The sequence below is a fragment of the Periplaneta americana genome, unplaced genomic scaffold (assembly GCF_040183065.1).
Source record: "Periplaneta americana isolate PAMFEO1 unplaced genomic scaffold, P.americana_PAMFEO1_priV1 scaffold_26, whole genome shotgun sequence".
NCBI classification, from domain to species: domain Eukaryota; kingdom Metazoa; phylum Arthropoda; class Insecta; order Blattodea; family Blattidae; genus Periplaneta; species Periplaneta americana.
The window spans coordinates 578,636-600,779 of NW_027185507.1; the positions used below are offsets into that span (position 1 = coordinate 578,636).

At 34.3% G+C, this 22,144-nt stretch overlaps 1 protein-coding gene across 1 annotated transcript in view; it reads right to left on the reverse strand.

Annotated features, from left to right (window-relative positions):
• Positions 1 to 22,144, reverse strand: part of LOC138693956 (uncharacterized) — a 250,879-nt gene that overhangs the window by 174,235 nt on the left and 54,500 nt on the right. Inside the window, exon 4 of the mRNA XM_069817684.1 lies at positions 18,209 to 18,262. Coding sequence (XP_069673785.1) covers positions 18,209 to 18,262 — 54 coding nt within the window. The remainder of the gene's footprint in view (positions 1 to 18,208; positions 18,263 to 22,144) is intronic.

Genomic DNA, 22,144 nt, shown 5'->3' on the forward strand with positions numbered 1-22,144 from the left:
CCTCATGGGGAAGAAATTTTGTCATGAAATTTCGGCCAGTGTATGGGACCGGTGCCCATCCAGAATCGTGATGCACTTGGGGAGCTACGATAGGTAGCAAAATCCGGTTGCAAAAGCCAGCTGTAAAGGCTGGGGGGATCATCGTGCTAACCACACGATACCTCTATTCTGGTTGGATGATCGTCCACCTCTGCTTCGGCATGTGGGCGTGAGGCCAGCAGCCGGCTGGTCGGTCTGGGGCCTTCACGGACTGTAGCGCCACGGATTATTATTATTATTATTATTATTATTATTATTATTATTATTATTATTATTATTATTATTATTATTATTATGCCTTTAGCCTTGGCTTCAGACAAGGCTATTAACCCAGCCCAACGTACACAGGGTGCTCCGTCTGTAACTGTATACAGTTGGGTAATTCTTAACAGACGCGTTCTAGTCGCGGGGGTGAACACTAATTTATTTAGTGACTGTGCTGTTAAGGACCCAGCTTCTCGGGGTATAACGAGAACCCCTGCCCAGGGTTGAGGGTGAAGATCTCAACGATTGTTTAGGCATGAAGGAACAAGCTTACCAGATGGCTGGGCAAGCGGAAGAGGCACCCAATCTTCAGGGACATACGAAGATCCATGCCCGGGGTAACAAGGGCAAAGACCTCTTTGGGGCACCCTTCCTGGTGGGGTAATACACCAGGGAGTTGGGCCTGCCAGATCTGAGGTGGCAGCCCCACCATAGGCCAATCCTGCTAAGCATTGGTACTGCTTAAAAGGGTATACTTTATTACTCAACAGACTAATGGATATAGCCGGACGGATAATATGGATTTTGATAATGCTGATCGACAACGGACAACTCTAATGGAACATTTGACAATTGCCGCTTGGAACATAAGGGGAATAACTCCGAAGATGTCAGAAATAATATTAGAAATAAAAAAGAGGAAAATAGATGTTTTAATAGTAACTGAAACAAAAAAGAAAACTGAAGGATCTGACATTATTGATGATTACTTGTTCATATACTCTGGAGTAGAACAAAACAGAAGAGCTTCGACTGGAGTTGGAATATTAATAAGAAAAGAACTAAAGAAAAGAATTATAGGGTATTCATGGTATAATGAACATATTATTACTCTGAAGTTTAAATCTGGTCGATCTCATTATTATGTAATTGGAGCATATGCTCCCAAATGAAGGGCAATTCCAAGAAACAGAAATATTTTACGCAAATCTGCAAGAATGTGTAAATAAAGCAAATAAAAATGACTACGTAATTATAGGAGGAGATTTAAATGCAAGGATAGGCAATAAGACCATATCAATGCTAGTGGGTCCACATGGAGAAACCACTATGAACTTTAATGGAAAATGTCTAAGAGATTTTTGCTCCTACAACAATCTAAGAATCACTAATACCTTTTTTCGACGTAAAGAAATACACAAATACACTTGGGCAGAAAGAGGTAAAAAGTCCATAATCGACTACATCATCGCAAATGATAAGATCTGGCCACATGTCCTTGACACTAGAGCATATAGGGGAGCAGAAGCTGTCACAGACCATTATTTAGTATGTCGCAAAATAAGATTACCGAAGAAATTCATAAAGAAAAGAAAGGCAATAGAAACTGACGAAGAAAGATTTGAAATACAATTGTTAGAACAACCAAGCATCAGAGATCTATGTAAAAAGAGATTAGACACCCATTTAAAAGGTAGGACTGGAGATATTAATATAGATTGGCTGCGTATTAAAATAGCTATCAATAAGACTGCAACAGAAGTTTTAGGGTCTCAAAGGAAAAGAAAGAGCTGTAGACTGAAGATTTGGAATGAAGAACTCAAAGAGGCTATTGAGGATAAAAAGAAAACATATTAGCAACAAGAGAAATGAGGACTATATTGAATACAAAAGAAAGCGAGCTATTATGCGTAAACTCTCAAGGGAATCAAATAGGAAGATCTGGGAAGAATTCATTAAGAGGTTGGAACATGACATTACCGGACCGCAAAGATTTGGATTTTAAATCTTTAAGAACTTAAGATCAGAAGAGAGGGATAAGGCAAAGATTGAAACCATCCCAACCGAGGAATACTATAAAACATTGCTAGATAATCAGAGAGACCCCTATAACGCAGATACAAACCAGTGGAATGCAATTACTAAGATGGATTAGAAAATGCATTGACAACGCTAAGGAACAGAAAGGCTCCAGGAATAGATGGATTGAATGTAGAATTGTTTAAATATGGAAGCACAAAACTCAAAAACAGACTTATACAACTCTTAAATGATATATGGGGCATGGGACGTATCCCAGAAGATTGGAAAGTGTCAAAAATTATTAATATCCACAAGAAAAATGAGAGAAATAAATGCGAAAATTATAGAGGTATAGCCTTAATGAGCTCTGCTTACAAAATCTATGCAATAATACTTAAAAATAAATTGCAACCTTTAGTCGAACCAATATTGCAAGAACCCCAGTGTGGATTTAGAAAAGGAAGGTCTTGCATTGATGCAGTCTTTACAATAAAACAGATTGTAGAAAAGCGTAAAGAATTTAACTTGCCAACTTATTTATTGTTCTTAGATTACGAGAAGGCGTATGACAGAGTCCTACGACAAAAATTATGGAGCATTTTGGATGAATATAACTTACCCCCAACTTGATAAATGCTATTAAATCACTATATGATTCAACCAGCATTATGTTTAACAAAAATGGAAAGCCCCTCGTGGTAAATCAAGGCCTAAGACAGGGATGTGGGTTATCACCCTTGCTGTTTGATTTATACATCAATAAAATACTACAAGACTGGCAAATGACGAGTCCGAATGGTATATATTTGGGCAATAATAATTACATAGCTACAGTCTTGTTTGCAGATGACCAGGTCCTAATAGCAAACTCTGAAGACAGCCTACAGACAAATGTTACTACTTTAAATAGAATATTAGAGATGTATAATATGAAAATTTCTACTAGAAAGACAAAATCAATGGCCATGCAAGGAAAGAATCAACGAAGAGTTAAAACAATGATAGACTTAGAAATAATAGAACAGGTTCATGCATTTAAGTATCTTGGCTGTACTATTTCAGCATTTACATTTAATGCTGATCTAGAAGAAAATGTCCAGAAATACAATAAATTAAATGGATGTATAAACAGGTATTTCGGAAAGAATATGAAACAAGATCTAAAAATCAGGGTGCATAACATTGTATCAAAACCGGCCCTTCGCTATGGAAGTGAAACATGGGTGCTAAGACAACAAGATCGAAAAAGAATAGAAGCATCAGAAATGAGGTCCCTAAGACACACCCTGGGAGTCACATTAAAGGATGGAATGAGAAGCGGAGACATACGGAAACAACTGAAACAACAAATATGGTCGAAGAAATTCATACCTATCAACAACAATGGTACATCCATGTACAACGGATGCTCCCTGATCGTTTCCCAATGCAAGCATGTTTTATCAACCCCAAGGCAGACGAGATATTGGTCGGCCACAAACAAGATGGACTTCGCAATTCCGTTAGTCTCGGAACGGGATTTACCCATCCTTGATAGGAAGAAGAAGAGATTATTATTATTATTATTATTATTATTATTATTATTATTATTATTATTATTATTATTATTATTATTATTATTATTATTATTATTAATTCTGTATCTTCGAATTCGGCGAATAATTTTATTACTCATGTATGCACCGAAGCAACAGCTGTTTGAAGAAAGGGAAGGATATGGAGTGGATGAAGGACAATAACAATGTGTACGGTAATAACGTAGTTTGAGAGGTAACAACTATCTTCGAAATGAGTTGAAACACTGAATGATTCATTGTAGGGTAGAAATTCTCTCTGCGGATTGCACCTATCCATTTTCGGTTAAGGGAATCTTTACTCAGAGGAAATCTGAAGCACAAACAGTCGTATAAGTACAATAGTTTGTCTTCTGTAACATAATACGGGCCAAAAATATTGTAGAAATTAAAGATTAACTAATCAGTGAAATGTAACATTCCTTCCTTCTTTATCTTTACATCTGTGTGCATTGTTGCAATTAAAAATAGCACACGAACTAAACCTGTACTTATTCATCTCAACCAAGCAAATGGCCGCCCGTCGGCTGTTCAATTTGGGAGCATAACACTAGCGCCAGTGAGCGGTCTAGGGGTTATTTAGTAAGTCTATGGTGCCAGCCTGTAACCAAGAGAGTTTGCAGCGTTGCCAGATCTCGTGTAGTGTTTTCCCGAAATGGATTGTTTTATATCCACAGACTGTCACCAACAATTCAACACAATAACAAACAGATGCAGGCAGTAATACACATAATTCAGATAAATTCATATTAATGCTACGCATATTTAACTGAAATATGTTTAACTGGCACAGTGCATTACTGTCGGCGTACTTGTCACGAGAGGGTGGAAGTGCTTTATATAGCGAAATTTATAAACTTGTACTTGCCATCTGGGAAAAGGCAATTGTACCAGAACAATGGAAGGAGTCCATAATCGTACCTATTTTTAAAAAGGGGGACAAAACCAACTGTGGTAACTTTCGAGGAATATCACTTTTGTTGACGTCGTACAAAATTTTGTCCACTATTCTTTTGAGAAGATTAACTCCGTACGTAGATCAGTGCGGTTTTCGGCGTAATAGATCGACTGTTGATCAGATTTTTTTGTATTCGACAGATATTGGAGAAAAAATGGGAGTATAAGGGTACAGTACATCAGTTATTCATAGATTTCAAAAAGGCATATGACTCGGTTAAGAGGGAAGTATTATATGATATTCTTATTGAATTTGGTATTCCCAAGAAACTAGTTCGATTAATTAAAATGTGTCTCAGTGAAACATACAGCAGAGTCCGTAAAGGTCAGTTTCTATCTGATGCTTTTCCAATTCACTGCGGGCTAAAGCAGGGAGATCCACTATTACGTTTACTTTTTAACTTCGCTCTAGAATATGCCATTAGGAAAGTTCAGGATAACAGGCAGGGTTTGGAATTGAATGGGTTACATCAGCTGCTTGTCTATGTGGATGACGTGCATATGTTAGGAGAAAATCGACAAACGATTAGGGAAAACACGGAAATTTTACTTGAAGCAAGTAAAGGGATCGGTTTGGAAGTAAATCCCGAAAAGACAAAGTATATGATTATGTCTTGTGACCAGAATTTTGTACGAAATGGAAATATAAAAACTGGAGATTTATCCTTCGAAGAGGTGGAAAAATTCAAATATCTTGGAGCAACAGTAACAAATATAAATGACACTTGGGAGGAAATTAAACGCAGAATAAATTTGGGAAATGCCTGTTATTATTCGGTTGAGAAGCTCTTATCATCTAGTCTGCTGTCCAAAAATCTAAAAGTTAGAATTAAAAAAAACAGTTATATTACCGGTTCTTCTATATGGTTGTGAAACTTGGACTCTCACTCTGAGAGAGGAACATAGGTTAAGGGTGTTTGAGAATAAGGTGCTTAGGAAAATATTTGGGGCTAAGCGGGATGAAGTTACACGAGAATGGAGAAAGTTACAGAACACAGAACTGCACGCATTTTATTCTTCACCTGACATAATTAGGAACTTAAAATCCAGACGTTTGAGATGGGCAGGGCATGTAGCACGTATGGGCGAATCCGGAAATGCATATAGAGTGTTAGTTGGGAGACCGGAGGGAAAAAGACCTTTAGGGAGGCCGAGACGTAGATGGGAGGATAATATTAAAATGGATTTGAGGGAGGTGGGGTGTGATGATAGAGACTGGATTAATCTTGCACAGGATAGGGACCGCTGGCGGGCTTATGTGAGGGCGGCAATGAACCTTCGGGTTCCTTAAAAGCCATTTGTAAGTAAGTACTTGTCACAAGAATCAATATCGTTAAATACTAGTGTAGGATTATTGTTGTTGTGAAATGTATCAAGTCAATTCAAATCGTTATTGTGAGCGTCCTTCGTCATTATATATTATCAGATATATATATATATATGACACTTAATTCAAACATGTTTATGGCAGTAAGATTACAATTTATGATGTATGGGTACAGATATGCCTACAGGACAATGAATTACCAGTTCCATTACAAATAATACATTCGAATCCTTTCCTTCTTTCAATGTGCAAAATCAAAAGACTTTCCCCCTATCCGGTAGAAAATATTGCGTCACACAAATTAGTACCATCAGTCCATCGACTAAACGTAGCAGTATGCGTATCGTATCATATTTCATCTCAGCAAGGTCTTGATACCCTTTCTGTCCATAATACCCCATTTTAGTTAGGTACTCGGAACGCCATGTTTGTATTTTTCGGGATTCCATTGCAGGTATTCGTCTGTTCTGTGCCTTGAATTTAATACCCATAGATCGTAGAACTTTATGTAGCGTTGTCCTGTCATAAGGAAATGCATATCCCGTGTCGTTTGTCTTCGTTCTCCCCGCAGAAAGAATGTTACCCATGGCAGCGCAGTCTGTTCAAGAAGTTGGCACACGGCTGACCGAATCTAATCACGATCGAAATCGTCTATTTTGGACAGTTTTTTACACAGCCAGTATTTCTTTGTCGGGATTTCGAAGCTTGACAAGTTTAATGAAATTATTCTTTTCACTGTCGATAACGGTACTCCTGTCGCATTAACTGTCTCTGCTGGTGGTGATTGGTTTCCAGCATTTTTAAATTATGTGAAAACATTTTGAATAACATGCGCAGCTTGTTTCTGAACAGGCTTTCCCCTACCTATGGGGGCCGCATTTGATTGGCACTATTATTTACAACTATTTCACTTGACGGTCTTCCCACGGACGCCACATGTTACACGCCGCCTGAACCCCTTCCATGTCTTGCGCACCTTGTTCGTATCCCTGCTTGCAGCTGGATGGACTCCTCTCACTGATGTTTCTGTGATTTCAGTTTTAGTTTCCTCACGGATTGGCATGCATGTTATAGCAAGAATAAAGGAATTGGAGTAAAAATAATATTCCATTGTTTTGCATTATTGTTATAATGAGAAAATTCGTTCTTACTGCGTAAACTTCAAGTATAAGCATAAACCTTTTTAATTTGAGAATTTCAGTTTAACGGTATAGGTGTTGTAATTTCATCACTTAAGTTATAATATTATTATTAAATAATATATATTGAATTATGAGTATGAAACTCAGAGACTTTAACTTCTAATAGTTTCAAGAAAAACAAGTACGAGGGAGAATGACTGCACTCATGAAGAAATTAAGGGTTCAATCACATGAAGTAGGAGAAGACTGGAACTGTAAGTTAAAGCGTTTTGAGAAAAAAAGTGCTGAAAAAATATCAAGTATTATAAGGCAATTTAATGATTTAGAGGACTGGAATCAACAATCATTACATCTGACTGGCCTTATGACAATAATTCCAGTTTATCCAAGGCGATCAGTCATGACAACGATGAAATTGTATCTCTCAGAAGAAGTATCAGTGAAAATGTTCAAGAAAAAGGTATAAAAATTTAATAATTTCATATGAAACATATAGAATAGTGTTCAACACCAAATTCAATATAGCGTTTGGGTATCCAAGGAGTGATATATGCTTAACCTGTGATAAGTACACAGCTGAGATGAAAATCCTGAATGCAAGACTGTCTGAAAATAATTTAGATGGCGACATGGAAAAAACAAGTTTCGGAAGAAATTAATAAGATCACCAAAAACAACAAGGTCCACAAACTCAAAGTTGAAACATTTTATACCAGAAAGAAGTCCGAAGTCTGAAGAAACAAGCAATTTACATGGACTACCTACAAATGTATGCTTACCGAACATTAGTAGTAATGACGTCTATTACTATTACAGAAGGCAATTATCTGTTTACTCTTTCAATATTCATCAACTTTCAGATGCGACTTGAGTGTTTTATTCTTGTACTGAAGATAATGGTAGAAAAGAAGTCATAACCTTTTTAAATCACTTTGTGACAGAAATAATGGACAAGACAGTCGGATATCTTGAAAATTACTTGTGATCCATGTTCAGGCCAGAACAAGAATTATAATGTTCTGAGGCATCTTAATATCTCGTGAGTGACAGCAAACTTCTGAACACAGCGAAAGTAACTTTTCCCATTAGGGAACAGTCGTGATAAAATATAGGACTGATTAATACAAAAGCAGTAGTAGAACTCCCAATGGATTGGGTGCGGATCCTCGGCGTAAACCTAAGCCTTTTGATGTTGTGGCGGTCAATCAAGCTATGATTGGAAGTTGGGAGTCATTTCTGCAGCAGAAATATTTGAGGAAATGATCATTTCTTACAAGGCCCATCACAGAGGCAATCATCACAAAAGAACACCCCGCCTCATTCAACATCGAGATACGTGTAATGGAGCTTGTGCCTTCGAGAGCAGCAATCTGAAGAGTACCCATGTCCTGCTTACAGAGGTAAAATACAAATTATTTTGAATAATTTATTTGTATCTGTTAATAATTTCAATATTGGTAACATTATTTATAACAACAAAACGTCTCTGGTAATATCGAAGGAAAAATATTAGGACCTTCAGATTTTGAAGGAGTTTCGCGGACACGAAGCTAGAGTGTTTTACACAAACCTTCCACTCTAGGATGAGATGTGCATTTTGGGACAAAGTGATCTTTATTTTTATTAGGCCTTATGCATTTTGGAACAAAGTGATCTTTATTATTATTATTATTATTATTATTATTATTATTATTATTATTATTATTATTATTATTATTATTATTATCAGACTACTGATGTAAACACTGCTGCAAATTCCTTGTCTCAAATTATAAACAATGCTATATCCCTTTGTGTCCCCGTTACCTTTGTTACAAATCGCACTATCCTAAATGGTTTTCAAACGATTTACGTCAGCTTATAAAGAAAAAAAAATAAAGCTCATAAAAATTACAAAAAATATAAATCTGGTCATCATTATCAAATTTTTTCTAATTATAGAAAACAAGTCAAAGCCATGATTAAATCTGATAAATTCAAATGGTTACAATCAATTGATGATAACCTAAAGCACGAACCAAATAAATTTTGGAAATATGTAGAAACTTTTCTAAAAACTAATAGTAATCCCACAGAACTAATATTTACCCGTCACTTTGGAAGGAAGCATCCATTATTTCAGTTTTCAAAAATGGTAATAAAAACAGTGTTACTAATTATAGACCCATTTCTATCCTAAACAATTTTTCTAAAATTTTTAAAAAAATTATTCACAAACACATTTCATTTTATGTCAAAAATAAGATCAATTCGGCCCAACATGGATTTACAAGAGGGAAATCTACTACTACTAATTTAGTTTCCTATCTTAATCTCATAATGCCTATAGTTGAAAATCAAGGTCAAATTGGCTCAATTTATTTTAATTTTAGCAAAGCATTTGATGTTGTTCCTCACAAAATTTTATTAAATAAATTAAGTAATTTTGGACTCTCCACTAACTACGTTAATTGGTTTGAAAATTATTTAACAGATAGACAATCTTGTGTTCGACTAGGTAATTCTCTCTCGGTTCCATTTAATAGTTTATGTGGTGTTCCTCAAGGGTCTACATTGGGACCTCCATTATTTTTATTATTTATAAATGATATAAGTAAAAGAATAAGTTCTAGCTGCCTTTTATTTGCAGATGATCTCAAAATCTTTCGCAAAATTAATAGTTTGGTCGATTGTCAAATTCTTCAAAATGATATTAATTCAATATCACAATGGTCTGTTGAAAATGGAATGAAAATTAATCAATCCGAAACTTTTGTTATTTCCTTTTCACGGAAAACTATCTCCCTAAAATTTAACTATTCTCTCAGTAATGTCGTAATTACTAAGAAAGGTTGTATTAGAGATCTTGGTGTCCTACTTGATTCAAAATTATATTTCCATGATCATGTGCAATATATTTATACCCATTCATTAAGGATGCTTGGTCTAATTAGATCTATAACTTATTCTTTTTCCACTCCTATGTGTTTATTAATTTTATACTATACGTTAGTTAGATCCATGCTTGAATATGCATCTGTTGTATGGAACTCCATTACTTCCACTGACTTGGCTAAATTTGAGAATATTCAAAGAAAATTTATTTCCTTGTGTTCTTATAGATTTTTACCAAATTCCGATCATAACTATGAGATTAAATGCAAATATTTCAATTGCGGTAGTTTGTTCACCAGACGTCAGGATCTTGATTATTTATTTTTTTGTAAAGTCATTAAGGGTGATATTGATAGTGAATCTTTCATAAGCAATATCAGTCTTCGTATTCCTGCTAATGGTTTAAGATTTCATAAATTGTTTTATAATAAGAATCCTAAATCTCTCTCTCGGTCTGCAGATGCATTAAATATGCTAATTTGCATGGATTCAACTTGGATCCATTTAATGTGTAGTATATCGTTGAGTTTTTAACTCACTGATCTAATTTTATAATTATTTGTCCATTTTATTTCTTGCATTTGGTCAATTGATTAATGTAGACTATTCCATTATTTCAATTTTCTCATTGTACTAATTTATAATTTTATAATTATTATTTGATCAATGATTGATGTAGACTATTATACTGATTGTATTTCATCTCATTGCTATTTTCTATCATTCATTCTCATCATCATTTGTTGTTTTGCTCTGTTTTGTATCGTGCTAAACTGTAATTGTGCTGTTGTTTTTGCACGTTAATATTCTAAATAAATAAATAAATAAATAAATAAATAAATAAATAATAATAATTATTATTATTATTATCCCCTGTGCATGTATTTTGCGTCAAAAGTAATCTTTATTATTATTATTATTATTATTATTATTATTATTATTATTATTATTATTATTATTATTATTATTATTATTATTTCTGTCTCTAGCCGTCATGGAGAGCAGTTGACTCTGTGTGTACCTCCGCTGTTTTCACAGTGCTTAGAGTGATTGCAACATACGTGTGCCTTGTTTAACTCGTGTGCTTTATTCAGTGTTGAGATGCCACCAAGCAAGGATACATGTTCTCTTTGTAACTCTGCCTTTTACGGTAGGCAGAAATTTTTAAAATGTGCAGGGCCTTGTGGCCTCAGGTATCATCTGGATTGTTTGAAACTTGGTGAGGTGGAATATGATATTTTTATGGAGGGCGGTAGCTCTTCCTATAAGTGTGTTAAGTGTGTTAGTGCATCTAAAGCCGTGCATGGAGATAATACTCCTATCAAAGCCAGCAACAATTCTGATAAGAAGATCATCTCACCATCGAGAGAACTTAATCTACCAGATCTTGAAACGAGGGAATCACTATCTGTTCAACTGGAGACTGTGAGGTTGAATAGTGTATCCATTTTAGATACATTATGCCTTGTTCTAGATCATGTCAAGATTATTGAAAAAGAAATGGTAGATTTAAAGAATGAAAATGCTGCCCTAAAAATCCAAATGGCAGAAATGGCTGTGATCTTGGATAGGAATTCCTATCTTCCCAAGGCTGTTGATTCTAAAGTGGGTCACCAGCAGGTTGTTGCGAATTCTGTTAAGAAATCGTATAGCAGTGTTGTGTCTGACACTACTAGAATAGGGACTTCAGTGTCAGCAATTCCTGCAGTCTCAATTCCACTTTCTCAGCAACAAGTTCACATGTCTGGCAAAGAGGTTATTTCACCTACTGTACGATGTGATGAAGGCACTAGTACAATGTCTAATACTGACCCTGAAGGTTTTCAGATTGTAACTAAAAAGAAATTTAAGAAGCGTGAACCGAAAGTTGGTACTTGCACCAACACTAAATTAGAAATGGCCCCGGAGAGAATTAGGAGCAAAGCCTTATTTGTATCTAGATTTAGTTCAAATGTAAATAAGAACAATAATGAGGAATCACTCCTGAATCAACTGAAATTAAGGTCGCTTTCTGTTACTAAATTGAAAACTAAATTCCAGTCTTATTCTTCGTTTCACATCTCAGTGGATGAGAGGGACTTTGATTTAATAAATAATACTGATGTTTGGCCTGCTGGGTGTCTTATTGCACCCTTTTTTGGTAAATTGAAACCTGAGCAGCATTTTGCTCCTTCAGCAAATTCGGACGCTGCTGATTCAAGGGTTAATGCCTCTTAGTTTTATTTCTCTTAACTTTCAATGGGTAGTTCTAGTAATCAGCTTGAAATATTTTACCAAAATGTTCGCGGTCTTAATACCAAAGTTGATGAATTTTTTCAAAATGTAGTAAGTAATAATGATATCATTATCTGTCTCACTGAAACATGGTTATCAGAGTCAATTATTAATACAAATTTATTTCCTAATAATTATACTGTGTTTCGTGCAGATAGAATGTTTGAAGACACCAACAAGAAAAGAGGTGGTGGTGTCCTAACAGCGATTAGCAACCAGTTACCTTTTTCAAGTAGGCGTTTTGACTTAGAAATTATTAGTGAATGTGTTTGGGTTGAAATTAAAATGGCTGATGGTTTTAATTTGTTAATTGGAAACCATTATTTCCCTCCTGATACAAATCACAATCATTTAAAATCTTATCTTAATTTTCTTGAAAAAAATCTTGATACTCATAATTTTAGAACAGTAATTCTCGGTGATTTCAATACCCCGGGTATGGACTGGTCAACTGGTTTCAATCTTAATGATACTCATTATTACTCTAAAATTAAGTCTAAGGATTTATATTCCTCGACTTGCCTTCTTGGATTAAATCAAATTAACTCTACCATTACTAGTAAAAATCTTCTTGACTTGGTTTTTACTAATGTCAATAATACTACAGTTAAACTTACCGATCACTCTCTAGTTTTAGAGGATATTTATCATCCTTCTATCTCTATTCATATTGAAGTAAATTTATCGTTTCCGAAACACTGTCATATCCGTTCATATTTAAATTATTCTCAAGCTAATTATCTGAATCTTTATTCTATTCTTTACAATTATGATTGGAACAGCATATATCAGACTAATGATGTAAACATTGCCGCAAATTCCTTGTCTCAAATTATAAACAATGCTATATCTCTTTGTGTCCCTGTCACCTTTGTTAAAAAATCGCACTATCCTAAATGGTTTTCAAACGAATTACGTCAGCTTATTAAGAAAAAAAATAAAGCTCATAAAAATTACAAAAAGTATAAAACTGATCATCATTATCTAATTTTCTCTAATTTTAGAAAACAAGTCAAAGCCATGATTAAATCCGATAAATTCAAATGGTTACAATCAATTGATGACAACCTAAAGCATGAACCAAATAAATTTTGGAAATATGTTGAAACGTTTCGAAAAACTAATAGCAATCCCACAGAATTAATAATAAATGGCGTCCACATCACAGACCAAAAAGAAATTGCAAACGCATTTGCTAGTCAATTTAAATCTGTTCAACAAAATTGTAATTCTAATTTCATTACTTATGATTCTAATATCTCTGACTGTTTGCCCCTGCCAAAAATTACATCCGATGATGTAACTACAGCCATTAAAAAGCTAAAGCCTAATAAATCTAAAGGTACGGATAGCATTCCTAATTTTATAATTAAGGGTTGCTCCAATATTCTCATACCCGTTTTAACTTTTTTATTCAATCTTAGTTTAAAAACAGGAATTTATCCTTCACTTTGGAAGGAAGCATCTATTATCCCAGTTTTTAAAAATGGTAATAAATACAGTGTTACTAATTATAGACCTATTTCTATCCTGAACAATTTTTCTAAAATTTTTGAAAAAATAATACACAAACATATTTCATTTTATGTTAAAAATAAGATCAATTCAGCCCAACATGGATTTACTAGAGGGAAATCTACTACTACTAATTTAGTTTCCTATCTGAATCTCATAATGCCCACAGTCGAAACTCAAGGTCAAATTGACTCAATTTATTTTGATTTTAGCAAAGCATTTGATGTTGTTCCTCACAAAATTTTATTAAATAAATTAAGTAATTTTGGTCTCTCCAATCAATATGTTAATTGGTTTGAAAATTATTTAACAGATAGACAATCTTGTGTTCGACTAGGTAATTCTCTCTCGGTTCCATTTAATAGTTTATGTGGCGTTCCTCAAGGGTCTACATTGGGACCTCTCTTATTTTTATTATTTATAAATGATATAAGTAAAAGAATAAGTTCTAGCTGTCTTTTATTTGCGGATGATCTCAAAATCTTTCGTAAAATTAATAGTTTGGTTGATTGTCAAATTCTACAAAATGACATTAATTCAATTTCGCGATGGTCTGTTGAAAATGGAATGAAAATTAATCAATCCAAAACTTTTGTTATTTCCTTCTCACGGAAAACTACTTCCCTAAAATTTAATTATTCTCTTAGTAATGTCATAATTGCTAAGAAAAATAGTATTAGAGATCTTGGTGTCATACTTGATTCTAAATTATATTTCCATGATCATGTGCAATATATTTATACCCATTCATTAAGAATGCTTGGTCTAATTAGATCTATAACTTATTCTTTTTCTACTCCGATGTGTCTATTAATTTTATACTATACATTGGTTAGATCCAAGCTTGAATATGCATCTGTTGTATGGAACTCCATTACTTCCACTGACTCGGCTAAATTGGAGAATATTCAAAGAAAATTTATTTCCTTGTGTTCTTATAGATTTTTACCAAATTCCGATGATTATAAATATGAGATTAACTGCAAATATTTTAACTGCTGCAGTTTATTTGCCAGACGTCAGGATCTTGATTATTTATTTTTTTGTAAAGTCATTAAGGGTGATATTGATTGTGAATCATTCATAAGCAATATCAGTCTTCGTATTCCCGCTAAGGGTTTAAGATTTCATAACATTTTTTATAATAGAAATTCAAAATCTCTCTCCCCGATCTGCAGATGTATAAAATATGCTAATTTGCATGGATTAAGCTTGGATCCATTTAATGTGTAGTATACACCTTTTGAGTTTATCAAGATATATCCTTATTTGTTATTATTGTTAGATATTGCTATTTATTTTCTTGCATTTTGTCAAAGATTGGTGATGACTATTATACTGTTTGTATTTCATCTCACTGCCATTTTCTATCATTCATGCTCATCATCATTTGTTGTTTTGTTTTGTATCGTGCTAAACAGTAATTGGCCTTGTGCTGTTGTTTTGCACGTTAATATTATAAATAAATAAATAAATAAATTATTAGCACCGGTGCATTTTGTGTCAAAAATGATCTTTATTATTATTATCATTAATATTATTATTATTATTATTATTATTATTATTATCCGTTGTGCATGTATTTTGCGTCAAAAGTAATCTTTATTATTATTATTATTATTATTATTATTATTATTATTATTATTATTAGTCCCTATACATTTTGGAAAAGAACTGGCCAAAAGCGATCTTTTTTATTATTATGCCCTGTGCATTTTGGGACAAAAGTTATCTTTATTATTATTATTATTATTATTATTATTATTATTATTATTATTATTATTATTAGCCCCTGTGCATTTTGTGTCAAAAATGATCTTTATTATTATTATTATTATTATTATTATTATTATTATTATTATTATTATTAGCCCCTGTGCATTTTGTGTCAAAAATGATCTTTATTATTATTATTATTATTATTATTATTATTATTATTATTATTATTAGCCCCTGTGCATTTTGTGTCAAAAATGATCTTTATTATTATTATTATTATTATTATTATTATTATTATTATTATTATTAGCCCCTGTGCATTTTGTGTCAAAAATGATCTTTATTATTATTATTATTATTATTATTATTATTATCCGCTGTGCATGTATTTTGCGTCAAAAGTAATCTTTATTATTATTATTATTATTATTATTATTATTATTATTATTATTATTATTATTATTATTATTATTAGCCCCTGTGCATTTAGGGAGAACATTGGACAAAAGTGATCTTTATTATTATTATGACCTGTGCATATTATTATTATTATTATTATTATTATTATTATTATTTTATTTATTTTTTTAATTATTATTATTAGGCCCTACTCCACTTCATTATAGAAAAAGTTAAAATAGGAAAGAGAAAATGTTTAACGTTATGTTATCATTTTAATGTCTGTCAATCCTATGATTTTGAAATTCTGAATGTTAATTCAAAATTTTCATACACAGATAATATGCACAAACACACATACAAACACGTTTCACTAAGAAAACAGCTTTACTTGTAATATTTTATCTAAAAGTAATTCCTCCGTAAATAAGAAGCACGTTTTTTCCCTGTAACTTATGACATTACTTTACATAAATGTCAATAAAAGTACAATTTTCAATAATAAGGATGCAAACTTAAATGCAACTTCATTTACATAACCTGTTCTTCCATACTGCCTTAAATGTTCATTAATTTCTCGTTACTATCCATGGAATTTGGTTTCAGACTTTGAAATTGTTCTCGTGAAAAATTTAGTAAAGTGGACAAATCACGTTCTTTTCCTGTGCTCTTCATTTGCTAAGCCAAATTAAACATTATTGGAGAAACTGGCCATAGGGTTTTGCCCAGAGGCAGAACTCGTTCGTAACACTCCGTGTGCGTGTCTACAGCCTCACAGACAGCTAAATGGGAGGTGTACGAATAGTTTTAGGAACACTGTGGTAATCTCTTACAGGAAAAACGATGCAGATGAATTCCTAGCTCCCATCCAAGACAATCTTCAATACTAGACCTTAAAGCAGGTATCGATAGTGGCTAAAATGGCGCCGGTACGGTGGCGGTCGAAGCATGTTTACCACGCGGTTTTCTTATGATGTTTTCTGGTGTTAATTGCGTCGTGAAATGGGTCGTTCGTGTTGTGTACCGGATTGTAATTCTAATAGTGCATCTGTCTCATATTTCAACGTTTAAGTTCCCGAAAAGTGCAACCTCATGCGACAAAGGTTTAGGTGCATAATCGCGACAGTTTCCGGGTTAAGGAAATTACAGTTTCTTATTGTTCAGTCAACTATCCGAAGACAGGTCTGAACCTCACAAATGATACAAACTGGGCAGCACTTATGAGGAAACTAAGTCAGGAGATAATAGAGTAGGGTGACCAGTTTCTATCCTCCTAAAATCACAGTGTTACACATAAAATATTTTGAACCCTGATTAGTTATTAGGGAAAATATTTTTCTTATCGTAAATCGTGATGCATTTTGTATTCCTCGAGAAATTTCGAATCTAACTAATGATGACTAAACAACCATATTTCCTAACGAACCTTCATGCCGTACTGTCAGTCATTCTAGCACCCAGAAAGAATACAGATCGACAGAAAGGGGAACAGATGGAGAGAGAAGAATTTTGCAGGGAATGGCGTAAGAGGGACATCATGAGCACTTTTGATCAGCTTCAATACCGTGGTCAGGAAAGAAGTGTGGTTTCTTTTATGACTGTTGTTTGAGGTGGCTCTGTTGTTTTCTTGAATATGAAAGATGACAGTGAAGAAGAAATGAACAGTTGTACAAAGAAGTTGAACATTTCAAGCTAATTATCGAATAACGTGAAAGGGAATTATGAAGAATAATACATAAGTCTAAAAATTGCAACACATAAATAACATAAATTCAGCGGGAATTAGGTCAGAGACCATAGGTTGTGTACATCCACCTATTAAAAAGAAAACATAAGCTAATTTGTTATTGTTATTATTATTACTACCGGTAGTAATATCGGTGGTACAGTAGTAATAATATAGTAATGTAAAAATAATAGCAGCAGCAGCAGCAGCAGTAATTGTATTATTAGTATACATATTATTTGCTGATCTTGTTTAATTCAGTTATTGATTTTGGATGTGTTATCTGTTTGTATGCGCACAAACTATTAGTGAACGTTTGCATTTACTGCAGGAACTTACAAGGGGTTCAGGGTATGATTCTGAACTTGCTGAAAGCTATTTTCAGTTTGCACTGCCAAGTTCATAACTTCTTGGCAATGTGTTCCTACTCGTACCGCACTTACCTTGCTGTCTGCCTTTGAAATTGAACCCGACATTGCTCATGAATAAACGCTGAACGTTTATTTAAGACACAGCTTAATAATTGAACTTAATAGATACGAAAAATATAACGATATTGACATAAGGATATGACGGATATGGATATAAGGATATGGTCCGAGTAGTGCAGACAGGCTCGTGCACTCTAATCTGTGGACACTGAAGAGCCACTCACCTTGATGCTGGACCAGCTGCTGGAGAGGCTGGCCTCGCTATCAGACAACAGCTCCTGTAAAAAGAAAATAAACTATTAATAGTTTACGCTTGAAAGATATGGCTATACTAATATTCCAATGACTTTTGCTATTCTTCATAGCATATATTAAGCTTTAGTGTTCTTTTTAGTATAACTGAGTTGCGTTACACTCAATATAGTCCCTTACTCGAGTGACGTATTCTGGTAAATAGCTGGCTGAAGGATATTAATAATTTCAAATCCCCAACATGTCCAAGGCAAAAAATTTCTGACAAAGACAATCTAGATTTTATACTAACTAGCCTGTACACTTGTATATAGGACAGAGGGGGAACGGGACCGATGATACCTTCTAGCTGCCAGTGGAGTTACCAGGTACCGAGCAGTTATTATTGTTACCATAACGTCATCTATACTAATAGGCCTAATAAATCTGTAAAAGAAATTTTTTCTGGTAATTTTTTCTTTTCCAAAGATAATTGGTGATAACATCTGCAATTAACCATCCTGAAACCGAAAATGGCTTGTTTGAAATTTATGTTTGTATATCTGTCTGTCTGCCTGGATGTTTGTTACCTTTCCACGCGATAATAGCTGAACCGATTTATATGGTAAGTGGAATATAACTTAAGTTCGATGTAAGTTAGATTTTAGGCTATATGACATTCAAAATACTATATTTAAAAGGGCGTTATAAGGGGACCTGAATTAAATAAATCGAAATATCTCCCTTATTATTGATTTTCATGCAAAATTTTGCATGATAAAGGTTTCTTTAAAAATGATTTCCGATAAGTTTTATTCTGTGTAATAGTTTGATAGGACTGATATTTAACGACATACATTAGTTTTAATATGTCATTGCCGTTTCAGATTATACGAGTAAAAAAGATAAAGCAAATGGCTGCATTTAATTGAAGCGGCCATGGACAACAATCGGATTAATATTCATTTAATAACTGTTTTTATTCAAATAATATTTAGGCTATATGTGATTATAATATAGGCTCTACTAAATATTATTATAAAGAGAGAGTGTTTGTATGCTTGTATGAGACAATCTTATGAAATTATGTAATGGATTTGAATAATTCTTTCATCATTGGAAAGTATAGTTCCTTCAGATGGACATACGTAGACTTTACGTCACTACAGAAGCTCCAGAATGAATCGAGGATTTGGCACAAATGCAGGATAAGGTACGATTAAAACAGACTCTTACGCGCAGAAAACTTGACAGCCTGTTGAAACTAACGGTGAATGAGCGATATGTAGTTAAATTAAATGATATTAGAAGGTAATAAAATGTTACGTCTGCTTTGCGGTGCGTGTATTTATGAACCAATGATAGTCAGGGATGGAATTGTACAAGCGACACATACATATTAAACAGGCTATTAATTATTCAGTAAGATAACGGTACATATTTTTATTGCTTAATTATATATTTGAGTAGCGTACGGTAATGTATACTGTATTTAAACTTTATTTGGTCCATGTAAAATATTACTTTTTACTAGATTTCATTTTTTTTGTCTATGGAATATAATCGTATTTTTACGAATGTTGTGGTAAAAGGCAAGTAGACCAAATTCATCTGCACCAAAAATAAAAAGAATTTGAGTAAAAATTAGTGTTTGCATCTTAGAGCTCACTGGAGCTGTTAATTTTCCAAATTATCCGAGTCGTTTTACAAACTGCTGTGAAATGGCGTTCTTTTCTCATTATGTAGGCCTACTCACATTTGTTTCCTGTGGTTCTTAAAGTGGTACTTATGTACCATGTTCACTTCAATGTGTTTTTATTTACGTAAACAAACATGCGCAATGAGGCCAACAAAATTTACCTTCGTACACAATCCACTCCATATTCTTACCGGCTTGGAATGGATTGTTAAGGAATGTATTCAAAACTTTTAGAAACATGTTAAACGAATTATTCTTGCACCAAAAAAGATGCTCCCTGGGCCAAATAGTCGTATTTTAATTATGTAATTACTTCATAGTTCCATCAGGTATTGTATGACGTTAAAAGTGAGATATTTATTGTTAATTGTTCTTTCTCATAAAATTAGGCCATAACAAGGAGAGTACATAAGATCTCGCGCGCAAAGGGATGGAGTTGAAGGTTCCGGGTGCCTGCACACCAGAAATCGTGCTGGAGATGTTCTTGTGCTAACATTACTCAACATGAAGTATAGTGCGCTGTGCAGAACGCTTGCCTATTACCCTTCTCAGTGGTCGCATCGTCTCTGCAGTCTGTTATAATTCTGAGGTTATTTTCATTGATTTAATTGCGTTGTGGTGTGAGAGCATATCGAAGTTTCATCTCATTTTGTTATGCAGGTTGGACATCAATAAATCTCGCGTCTCGATCAGTAGAGGCAAATAGGCTAGGAACGGCATACTCGCATACTAGAGAGCATTAGCCTACAAAATGTAGATGACGCGCGACCGGCACGAAGGCCATGCAATACGCGGCAAACCGTCTCGCATACGCTCGGCAGTTTTATTATTACTGAGCTTACCTGGAATATAAGAGGTGTTGGAAATGATGACCTTCTGCTGCAACACATCTCTGATATCTTTTAAGGATTTAAGGATTTTAATGGCTTCATATGCTGTGATTTTAGAGACTCCAATTTATTGCGCGAGATGACGGAAATATTTTTAAGAGGTGTGATCCAATCTTTCTCATATTTCATCCAGTTTTTCCTCAGTAAGTACACCAGTGATGTTTTGCCGCTCTTATTCAATATTGACCCAGTATCTTTAAATGTTTAACGAGGTTGCGTATAGTGATGACACGTGGAGCAGTAACATTACCAAATCTTCTTGCAAATCGTCTTATTACCTTTCCGATAAGTTTCTAACATAGAAATCATTTGCTTTAATGTAAATTTTAAATTTCTGTGGTGCTATGTGAACGAGCTAATCTAAACACTTCACTAACACAATCAGAAGAACAACACGCAATCTAATGTCAACACAGCCACTCTAAGAGACTTACTGAAATGGACTGTTGAGCCTCCCGGTCGAGCTGTACGCTATATAGATTATTGTGCCCTGCTCTACCGAGTATCACGCTCCCTGCTAGTGGACGTGATGTTTCGTTCATATGATGGATAAATAGGAGTTGGATATTAATAATTTCGGATAGTGTGTTGTGACGAAGTATTTTGCACGTTAGCATTAGGCAGGCAGGCCTGTGCTGTTTGAAAACATGATTAAGGATGTGTAGATGAAAGAAAAATTCTCTCCGGCACCGGGACTCGAACTCGGGTTTTCAGCTCTACGTGCTGACGCTTTATTCACTAAGCTACACCAGATCCCAATTCTGATACCGAATTGAATCCTCTCAGTTTAATTTCCACCTCTCAGTTTCCCTTAGGTGGCCTACCCTCGTGTACTGTGTCACAGAATATGTGACAGTGGCACAATGTCCAACACACTATGTACAGAGGTGCACTCAATACGAGTGACTAAGTGGCTGTAATCCGAAGGAATGAGCGCCGTCTTGAATCAGTAATTACTTAGGTATGTCATATTATTATTATGATGTACCGAAGTACATGTGATATTTCCGTGCAGGAATTCTGCGTTACCGCGTGATGAAGGATGGATAGAACAGAGAACAATTCTCTCCGGCACCGGGAAAACTGAGAGGTAGAACTTAAACTGAGAGGGATTCAATCCGGTATCGGAATTGGAATCCGATGTAGCTTAGTGGATAAAGCGTCACCACGTAGAGTTGCAAACAGGGGTTCGAGTCCCGGTGCCGGAGATAATATTTTTCCTTCTTCATGTAGTAGCGCAGAATACCTGCATGAAAATATCATATGTGCAGTGGTGGCAAAAAAACCGGACCGACCCTTGTAGCTGATCTCAGAGCCTTGTTCACTCCAGAGCGTCGGTG